Here is an 11,565-nt window from a genome sequence, read left to right on the forward strand (position 1 = left end):
GGCAATCTTTATCACACCTGATAGCTCCCGTTTACTGACGCATATCCCTGCGCCAGGTCAATAAACACAAAATACCATTGCATCGAAATAAATAAATGCAGTATACACCTTATGGAATATGTTTACGTCTTACATTGTAGTTGTGAAAAATATTGGCGTGATTAGGAGAAAACATCGCCTATTTACATGCGAACTCTTTTCTCTACGCGGAATGATATCGGACCGCTGTGCGGTTCGGCTGCTCTATATATAGCACAGTGACTTCATTCGAATCAAACACATGTATTCTAGTGTGGTTGGAGCATATTGGAAGCTTTATTTTGCTGCACGGATCTAATTGACAGTTATGAAGGTACGTATTTTTTTCCTTCCAACTCTGTTAATGTTTGCCTCAAATGTCTCCTCTTCGTCTGCGTGTTTTATGTCATAATACCTTTGCATATCAAATCACATATCGGTCAGAGCGCGAGCAGATGTTTGCTTCGCTATTTTGCGTGTTCCGGGTTGCTGGTCGTGAGACCGAGCCAAATACCATTGATCATATGACACTATTCCGTGATAATACGTGCTTGTATTTACGAATTAATGCTATACACAAAAGTTTCCATATATATTTCCGTTTTGTGGATTTTATACCAAGTCCACCACAGCCCTACCTATTGCTAGAATGAACATATGTTTCTCTGGAAATTCCCCCGTATTTGTGCCTATATGTTTACAGATGGTTGGGTCGAGTGACAAAACTCACAATATGTCTATGTCGTTTCAAATTAATAAAATAATCACAAAAAAGTATCAAGCTGGTATTTAATTGACAAATCATTTTGTTAATACCATATGTCAATTATTTATGTAATGAATGAGATCATCTTTATGAAATGTCAAATATTTTTTTCCAAAACTACCTGGGAACAAAGCTGAATTTGTAGGTTAATTTACAAAATATATAGTTTGGGAAGTAACTTTTACTGCTGAAAGTTGTTGATTGTGAGTGACAAGCCGAGCCCATCTGGGATGTTTCCTGGGTTTGTCATAGAAAGGGTGTTACCATACGTAACGTTTAATCCATGTATTAGTGACAACTGCGGACAAAACTGAATGAAACTTGTTAGCTACAATAAGTTTATCAAGAAAACAATAAATATTTACCTTGAATTATGTTTAGAACAGATATTATTGCATGTGTTCGTTGCCATATGGTGGCTCGGCCATCAGCTTAGTCATGTGATTGATCGTGTTTACATTTGACACGCATAGGAACGGTGTTTGACATGTGCACTGTTTTGCAAATTCCTACCGTTTTTTATCATTTAAGTAATATTTGTAACTCATGACGTTTCTACATGCCGGTGATAAGAGAGCAGACGACAGAGATTAGTTTTCGCGCCACCATATGGTGCAGACGATTAGTTGGTCATGTGACCTCAGTCGAATGCCCCGCGAGTCAGAACACGAAATATTACGCGCGCTTTTTCCACATGGCGTTGGTCGAGTATGGAGTTTAGTGAGTTTTAAACTAGTTGTGTACAAACCATTTTTTCACATTTTCTTTATACAATTAATTAATGTGCTTTTAAAAGGAGTGTTTAATTATAATTTCGTCATATTTTTTAACCGTTTCAACTATTTACATCAGTAAACGGCATGCTGCATTTTATTGATTGTAATTATTTTTTTTAAATTAAAAAAAATTTAAACGCTTTTTCATTTTTTGTCTGTAAGTGTTTTGAATATCAGTGATGCATACAATGCTTTCGTGGCTTAGCATACAGTTTCCTAATCTTGTATATTTTTATGTAATCGAGCTTGCTTCCTCCTGTCCCTGACGGTTATCAGTATAACAGCATACTTTGAACTTGAAGACGCCAATAACGAATGTCGTAGTTTATGAATTCTTGAGAATGTCGGTCTCAACCCGAGGGCCATGTCATTATGAGGTCTTCATTAACCCTTACCCCCAGGCTGACACTGTCTCGCACCCCCGGGGTCGTGTAGCAACAACACATGGCGCATGTACCACCCTGCGGTTTCTACTTAGACCAAACATAATTGTCCCCAGCGTCTTCACCTCAAGGTTAGAAGGTCCTCCACCGCCTCATCCATAATGTCACATTTGCATGTCCCTGTCTCGTATCTTTCTCGCACGATGGTTTATCTTTAGGCAACTGGTCGTGATGGAGGGGTCGCACCGTGGAGCCTTCATGGGGAGTAGTTAGTTGTTGTGATATAAATCACAGTGATAAAGGTAGCTTTCTCGCCGGCCTTTATCTACCTGCCTTTAGCTTGTGAGATGACTGGCCATCTGATACGACAGTACGGCCTAATGAAGAGTTTAATGGCTCGCTGCGCCTGCGTAGGGGTCACGTGGAAACTAGCTCAGTAACTTACGGAGGTCTTCAAGATATATACGGAGTTTCTGTTATCGTCCGACCTTTAGGAGGGCACGTGGATTTGTTCGGCTTTGTGACGAGGTCAAAATAAATTTACTCCCTCGGGCTTTCATGAGCTTTGATATATACCCCCAGTCCTCTAACGATTAACGTGAATCACTCACTGGAAAATCTGGCGTTCCCCCCACCGGAGTAAGGCGAAACCCTGCCTGTAATTGACGCTGTATGACAATGGGACTTTGTACCGTTAATTTTACGTTTCACTCGAAGGTCAGTTCAGCTCCAGTGAATCCAGCCCGCTCTCTTCTTTGCCAGTTATCAGTTATCTCCCCTTGATAAAATGTAATCCCCAATAAACAGGTCTAATAACTCACAACGGGATGTGTAATCCATCTTTCCAGCCGATACCTATCTCACTCAACTCTGATTACAAGATTTTTTGTTCCTCCGACATACCAAGCGTTGCTGGGTAGCAAGCGTCTTCAGGGTAATAATCTGTCATATGAAACATGTCCACATGGGAATAAGTGGCTTTATTATCGGTATTGTTATTTTTGAATACATGTTATTTATCATTGTTATGCCGTATGACACTGCTCACCCGAAATTCGCTAAATCACAATAACTCGTCCTGACTTGGAGCCGTTATCATTCTGAACTCACACCTGTACTTGCATCAAAATGACTCATGTCGACATTGTCGCTGGATCTATTCATGTAGGCTATCAGGGTCTTGTCATTTGACTCGATTGTAACGGTCATATGACTGGAAACATCTAAACTCGGTCAACTATCCGGCAGACCCGTCTAGAAGTGTTAAGTCTTGAGTGCGTAGCCCAGTGGTTAAAGCGGTTGTTCGTTATGCCGAGGACCCGGTTCGATTCCAAACATATACAATGTGTGAAACCAATTTCTGACATCAATCACCGTGGTATGACTTCAATATTATTAAAAGCGTCGTTAAATCAAATCGATCTCCAGTAGCACATGCATCCTCCTGAGGCAAGAGTGAGTGAGTATGGTTTTACGCCGCTTTTAGCAATATTCCAGCAATATCACGGCGGGGGACACCGGAAATGGGCTTCACACATTGTACCCATGTCGGGAGTCGAACCCGGGTCTTGGGCGTGACGCCCGAGGCAAGAGAGTTAAGTGCGTGGAAACTGAACTTTTTGAGTCAGTTAACTCTCTTGCCACGGGAAGATGCACATGTTGATGAAGCAAGGGTTTATGTGGTCACAATGGCATCTCGACATCGCTGTTAAACTTATAATACCTATAGTTAAGTTAAGTTATTAATATTAAACATTAAACCCACAAAACGCAGACAGCTAGCTGTATGGGACGTCATAGTGCGTCAAAAGTGCAGACCGGTCAGAATCGCTGGTTGGCTCATATATATATATATATATATATATATATATATATATATTTGATTGGGTTATATAATTTACTCAACGTGCGTTATTTGAGTATTTGAGCACCCATGCTGTCAATATTGCTCATGTCACTTTTCTTTATCTTCAGATGGCTCGCCTAACCTCAGTACCAAGCACCTGCTCACAGTCCCAGATTGCGGCCAGAAAGACCTTGAAGCTGCACATCAAGAGGATCAGAGATCGCGAATATTCCAAGCTCCGGGCACTTGTCCCCTCAGTCGCTGATAAGAAGAAGGTCTCAAAGGTACGTAATGTGTCTTCATGGTCGTAATGACACGCTGGAAACACCATCGCGAGACCCTACAATAGCAATGTTGATGTATTTGTAATGTTCCGCCTTATTTGCCTCACAGGTGGAGGTAATTGAAGAAGCAGTGCGTTATATCGAGGAACTCCAAGATGCCCTTCTCGAGAGATTTCGAGAAAAACATGGTGAGTACACAATTTTGATTATGGGGTATAATGTTCGAGAGATTTACGGGCTAAATACAGTGAGTCGTGATCTTGAAATTCAGAACAGTTAAAAAAGGCAATTCAAATATCAGCGAAAAAACCCCTCCCTTCCATGTGGGTAATGCAATACACCTTAGTTCTCCGTCTGATGCATTTACCAACAAGGTTAATGTATTTCGTACCCAATACGTCGTATGGTATCTACAGGCGAAACGGTTAACCAGTGTCGTTGACAGTTATTTGCATAAACATTACCGTGTAAGGGCTAGGGTTGATAATAGGAGAAGCAAACAACTCGGCAAGACAGCTGTTACAGGGGACCTACAGTGACACTTTAACCATCAGCCAAGAACCCTTCGGTTACATCCTTTTCTAGAAGCGTCATCGCCAGATTATATGTCATGTAAAACAACATGTAGGAAAGTTAAGCTTGGCGGTGTGGTATCTTACACCCTTGTATTCGATGGAGTGATGCATCCAGCCATCCCGGGATTGAAAGTGTTCTTTAATGGCACAGACCGCCCACCGTGTCGGGTGTCCGCCATTGCTACGTGAACAGGGTGCCTGAGAAGGTTTGGGTGACATCCAACAGTTGTCCTCTGACCTGACTCGTCGTGACGGTCACGTGAAGGGCATGTAAGGGAAATATGTTTAGAAACTAAGTAAAACTGGATCCGCTGAATGTGTGTGTCTTCAGTCTCTTGTGTTAGGCGTAGGGCGGTTGCGTGATCTGAACGCTGATTTTTATGGGGAGATGAACCACAAGCAGACAGTTTTGGGGCATCGTGTTAGATTCAACGGACAATTTCGTAATGTCGCTGACATGACTGTCGTTGTAAACTTGCCTTCCATTTCGCACTGATTTATTGGAACCCTGGACCAGTTCCGGGAGAACATTTTTCATTTATTTAATCTCTTTTGACCATGTTGGGTAACAGATTGACATCTCCCAGTCAATAAAACCTAAAAGATTGCTGCCATTCTATTCAAATCTCCCTATAAAATTCACCCAAACATTGTAATAGGATCCAATTGTCAATTGAAACAGGCAACCGTATTCTTTAGCTCGGTATTGTAATACCTGACTTTCCCACACAGTCCCACACCGAAACACGGTCCCCGCAATGGAACGTAATTGGCCATCTGTTGCATCCGGTCCACTCGAGCGCGTCTGTGCTCCTCCGCTAGCTGTCTTCTACCTGTCCCCCTCTTCTACATGTTGCAATCTAAGGGCCTTGGGTGACCGTGGGAACGCGGGAGAGAGATCTGGGAAGACATACCACTGCGGCAGATGTCGCCAAATACCTTTGTTGCCCCTTTGATCTCTTGACTTGCCACAGCCCAAAGACGTTGCTTTCAAATATTTGAAATTAAGTCAACTTTTTTATTTGTGATTTAAGACGTCACCTATGATATCATCTTTTATGAAATGGATTTATGCAGTCATGAAAACCTTTGAAACTTCGGGCATGTATTATGTGGTCGTGTATTGTCGTAAAACGAGAGCGTTAACATTTAACGCACAAAACATTGAGGTATTACATAAAACGTCCCAAAGTGGTTTTCATGTTTATGTTGTTTACGTGTAATCCGGTAGTTTCCAAACTGTGATGAAGATTTATTTTTAAAAATAGGTGAGTCCAGGTGTTAAAATTGGGTTTACATAAAACATTGCCTTGGTGGCAGGTAAAGGCACCGTGTAGGGCGTTGATTACAAATTCACACACCTGAGTGACACCTGCCTGGTAAAAATGTTGCGATCGTTGATTAATTAACCTGAACTCATCAACGCCATCCACTGACATGACGACGCGCTTCATAACTGTCGGCAGGATGGATTATTTTATTAAGTACCAGGTGACAACCGCTTCGTTGCTGTAACGAGTATCGCCGGTCAATAGCCGGCCGTCCCTCTCATGACGTCACCTCGACAGATGCCCGCATGTCAGCAAGGTCATCAATGGTCAAGCGCTTATGGGACTCCTGACAGTGGTCTAATTGTGTCCAGTTGAGCATATGGTCAAGCAGTGTTGACATGATACTCGACCGAGCCCCTATTGACACTGATTGATGACTGCTTGGACATTGTTGTCGAAATCGTACAACGGGTTTTCTGTTGTCCTGCTGTTTCCGTAATCATTCGACTAGGTGTCATCCTGCACGTGCTATCTAACCCGGTCACTCGTGGTTTGTCAAATATTTGACGTTTGTTTGATTATGTTAGGGTCAATGTATCCAAATATTTGGGCAATCCCACAGTATATTGAGAAATTCAACCCACACTCACAAATGCCATTGTTTGAAATGTGTGAAGCCCATTTCTGGTGTCCTCCGCGGTGATATTACTGGAATATTGCTAAAGGCGACGTAAAACTATACTCACTCACTCACTCAGCTTTGCTCGGGAAAACAACTCAAGTTCAGTGCAGATAATCAGGGCGCTTCGAACACTTTCTACGATTAAACTACCACGTCTCCGTTCGTACCGACTTAATTCGTCATTTGCATCTTCTACGGCCATACCTCTGTCATGAGATACACAGATGTTTCTCGGATTAATTTCCGTCACGGAAACAGCCGAGTTGGAGATTGGCGGCAGGTGGTCAGCCCTCCCGAGTGCGAACCGTGACAGCGCGTGGCGTTGTGTCCATGGCAGTCGCGTGACACGTGCAGACCGCACATCGCGTGACAGCATTTTGCCAGATGCGGTCATCACGAGTAAGGGATATTCGGCCCTGTCACGTCCCGCTGACGCTCATTTGACAGTTTCGTAAATGTCAATTTCCCGTTCAAAATTCACCAAAGTTATTCATTAAGCTGTCGACTACTCTAATGACGATTTCTGATGTCTCTTCTTTCGGACATGATCACAACACTAAATCATGCCAATTTGGACACAAGTACCCCCAGCCAGAGGTCATTGACACTTGGTGGTGTAATGACAACCTACATTCTGATCTAGCGAGTAAACTTACTTGGAATTCTAATCATGGCTCATGCTAAAAGGTCCTATTTGGAGTTTCGTTCAGCGAAATGTGACGAGCTTTCTAAATGAACTAGCACACCTATGAAAATAGACTTACTCTCATTTTTTCAGGCGTGTCTTAATTAACCTGAGAAAATAGTTCAGAGCTCAGCTGTGGCCACGGGGCCATTCAGAGAATACAATAATACCCCGAAAATAGACCGGCAACACCCTAGGGCCGTTCACAAATATTTGTATACCTGCGCCCGGCTATCAGAACAAGCGGCCATGCACAGAAAAATGTTCCGTGTTTTTATTGTAGGTGCGAGAAATTGATTTCTTAAAAGGTTTTACTTGTTCCCAATACAGCGTGCTAAGCCGCCAATATTGAGACGATTGCTCATTTGGGGATTTTACCCACAATTCAAATGGGGAGTTATGCCTGTGTTGACGATTCGGGTTGTATACAAAATCGGTGGACTGAGTTAAAACGAATTAGCGTCACGCTTGCCACGTGAATTTTGGATAATAAAACGAGTAATTCCATCATCTTGGATCGAAGGCCTTTTTGTAGTTCATTTCCGAATAGACGTGAATTTCGTATTATGATCATGACTCATCCAGATTTGATAATGTCACCTTTTACCATTTGCTTACAACTAGTTAACTGAATGACACACATTTTCACATTAATTTTCAATATGTCTGCTCGCATTTTAGAGCCATTAATAACGCTTCGGTTCTCGTTTTGCTTCTTTGGGGAAATAAATCATGATGGGTTTCCATTAAATTAACCATCTACGACATGAAAAGAAGCTTCAAAAGTATTAAGAACAGGTTTCGTGTCACCCTACTTAACATTTATGGTTATAATAATGATGTGAAAAAGCTGTTATATTCTCCTCTACTTCCACTTCTCACATTTGTACACACGAGGGAAACGGGTCATTTATTCAGCAACATCAATCGGTACACTACACGTGGAATGGCCACGCCACGTCAACCGGGAAACACACCGTGTCTCATTTTAACCTGCTGCATGAATGTCTTATACATGGATTAAACAACTCGAGTTAAAAAAGACATCATATTCACTGAATCAAAAAACAATCCAGAGAATGAACTCCGGGAAACCATTACTTTCAACCCAATCGTGACCACAGCTACTGCTGCACGACTGGTTCTGAATACCTTGAACGAGAACCATGACTAATGATAACTCTCTACCCGCAGGCTCACATGGCGACGAGTTAGCCGAGGAGACGATGAAGAACTTCGTGATGCAGCTGATGCCCGAGTCTCCCAAATCCTCATCCCTTGTTAACTTTGAGAAGCGCCAGAGCAGACCTAGCTTCCTGGTGATGAAGAGAAGAAAAGGATCCCACTAGGAGGTATGTTATTCACACTATATACAGGCTTGGTTCATATACTTGTATGGAGAGGGTGCTTAGCCAGTCTCAATTTGGATTTTTAGTTAACAAATACACCCCCCCACCCCCCACACCCCCCCCCCCCCCCCCTGTGTGTAAACCAACAGTGATTGGTCGATTTGCTATTTACGAGTTATATCAAAAATGGAATTTAATGGTCCATAAAAGTAAACATGGTTAGACAGTCATAGTTCAGGGCCCCGTTTTACAAAGCGATCGTGATGCTAGGACTATCTTAAGTTATAATCATTGCCATGGACTTACTACAAGCGTAGCGATACTATCACGTTTTGAAACATGTTTATCATCTGGAACTCCAGAGTTCTTATACTCTCAATGTATTAGCAACAGTTGTCACGGATTGATTTTGAAGGTAGAATATTCTCCATATGCTTATGGTGTTTGTTTTGGTATTTCAGCTCTCTCGCCTGTATATACTAGAAGCCTGACTGTGATACTTGATGGTGCTAACGAAGCAAGGATCTTGCTCAACTTCAACTCCATACACATGTTCAAGACAGACAGAAATACAGACAGACGACACATCTCATCACACATCTCCCATCCATCATCACCTCGTCAAGGTCATGGGGTCAGAGGTCATTGCAGCCATGACGTCACTTTACACAAACCATGATGATCAAACTGTCATTTCACCTCAAAGGTAAGGATCGTTATTATGATGAGCACAATAACAAACGTTCATAGAAATACCAGTAAAGTTATGATACTTATGTCCGTCAGGATTTTAATGGCATGCCAAAAATACTTGGACTCTTTTTTTGTTTCTCTGTGCAGTGGTGCGTCTTTTGTATACTAATATGCATATGTACAGACACACAGGGGTATACTATTCAGTGCCGCCTCTTACCAGATTCACTCACTGTTTTGGAATTCATTTGTTGTAACTGCGATGATGATTCTATTTATGCTAAATCTTAAATGTTTCATTTTCCCTTTCAGCTTAATCGGAAGAGAATGCTAGACTGGGCTCTGTCTTGTTAAGCAATACCTGAACATCATTGGCCGCCTTCAACCTTGTTCCGGGATGTGATTGGCTGAAATCCCCACCCCATCGCACAAGCCTTTGGTGTCCTACCAACGACCCACTCACGAACATATTTACCATTTTTCAGCATCTCTCTGTACTACGTACAAGTACGACTGAACTGCGTTGTGAAGAGTGATTTTAAGTGATTCTGTAAGCTCCATCAACATTTTATTGGAATACGACTGAACATGGTGATGAACACACGTGTTTTAGTCAACCGCGGCTTCACTACCTTAAACTGTCAATACAACTTCTACAGATATATTTTACATTTCTTGTTATGTAATTGTTAATCTACCTTCTGTTGACGCTATGTTAAGTTGCTGTCTTCTGTACCATGAACAAGTTGGACCTTGCACTCGACGTATATTATGATTTCATGTTGTCACACTGACTGCTTTTCCGTTTGTTTTGATATTGTGCCTGCTGTGTTCTTAATAAATTGTTTATATATCTGAAATAATCACGTTTTCATTTTTTCCTCAATCGGGTAGCCTAGTGGTTAAAGCTTTTGCTCGTCACGTTGAAGACCCGGGTTCGACATGGGTACAATGTGTGTAGCCTATTTCTGGTGTCCTCCGCCCCGATATTGCTGGAATATTGCAAAAGGCGGCGTAAAACCATACTTACTCACTTTCCTTAATCATCTGGGGATAGGTGGCCCAGTAGTCTAAGGCAACGCAATTCACCGTGTAGAGATGCGTCTTTTCGGGGGGCAGGAGCCTATGATTATAGATTCGAATTGCCCCGATTGTGTTTCTAGGTTTGTCCAACCATGTCTGTGCCCGCGGGTAACTTCTTGCATCACTTCCACATTCTTCTAACTCCAAACTGACTAGCTGTGAAAATACTGAACAAAGTGGAGTTACACTTCACTCACTCACTCACTCCTCGATCAGTTTCAACGTTTCGAGGCGGTCTATGGAAGAGATAATGCCCTTGTGGTGTAAAGGTTTAACTCACTCGAAGTAGCAATAATTGATCCACGTGGGGGTGGGGTGTGGGGTGGGAGTGCACATGGCAGAGAGTTGGGCTTTAGCCACTAACAGCGTCCTTATAGATATCTTGGGTTTAGCACCGTCATACCTCGCTGCAAGGCGTTAACCTGTAAAAGTCGTACGACATCGTTCGATTTAACCAAACATGTTGCCATTTCAAAGAAGGTTATGGCCCTTTAAAGCTGTTTTTAGCTCGAATGTCAGATTGTCACTGGGTGTGAATCTTGGTCTTACACTACCGTATTAACCATTGTGGACAATGTCAACAATAGCGTCACTCGACGCCAGGAGCAAGACCACCCGCAGGATGAACACTGACACTGATACTGTCTTAAAAGTGTAAAAAATAACTTGTACAAAGAGGAGAATATATAATTCAGAAGAGAGTGCAACTACAGCTGTTGTGAATACATGCCGACACACGACACTACAGAAATGACGTTTGTTCGTTGTTTATCGTCGCACTTAGCAATATTCCATCTATATGACAGCGGTCTGTAAATAATCAAGCCTGGACCAGACAATCCATTGATTAACATCATGAGCATCGATCCACGCAACTTCGATACGATGGCACGTGTCACTCACTTGAGCGCGAGACGAGTTTCTAAACTTTCTTAACGAAGCTGTGGTGACGAATGGGTCCAGGGTGTTTTCATTATGACGATATAATACACCAGATAACCAAGGCAGGAGAACTCTTGTAAGAGATCACGACCTTGAGAGGGTGACCCCCATATCCCAGAAACCAACCCCCAGAGGTCTTTCACTCCCAACAAGAATGTTTCTTTAACTATCTACAAAACATAAAACAAACAAGAATATTTTGACATAGGTTG

The 11,565-nt window shown here is 42.3% G+C and overlaps 1 protein-coding gene across 1 annotated transcript; it reads left to right on the top strand.

Moving 5' to 3' along the window:
* Nucleotides 1-261: 261 nt before the first annotated feature.
* On the top strand, nt 262-10,172 carry LOC139461737 (DNA-binding protein inhibitor ID-4-like). Its single transcript, XM_071243195.1, has 6 exons — nt 262-352; nt 3,918-4,073; nt 4,183-4,261; nt 8,481-8,638; nt 9,097-9,341; nt 9,641-10,172. The coding sequence occupies exons 1-4, from the start codon at nt 347-349 to the stop codon at nt 8,633-8,635; spliced, it is 396 nt and encodes a 131-aa protein (XP_071099296.1). The 5' UTR covers nt 262-346; the 3' UTR covers nt 8,636-8,638; nt 9,097-9,341; nt 9,641-10,172.
* The last annotated feature ends 1,393 nt before the right edge of the window (nt 10,173-11,565 follow it).

This window comes from Haliotis cracherodii, unplaced genomic scaffold (genome assembly GCF_022045235.1).
Source record: "Haliotis cracherodii isolate W230 unplaced genomic scaffold, xgHalCrac1.p SCAF_15, whole genome shotgun sequence".
NCBI lineage: Eukaryota > Metazoa > Mollusca > Gastropoda > Lepetellida > Haliotidae > Haliotis > Haliotis cracherodii.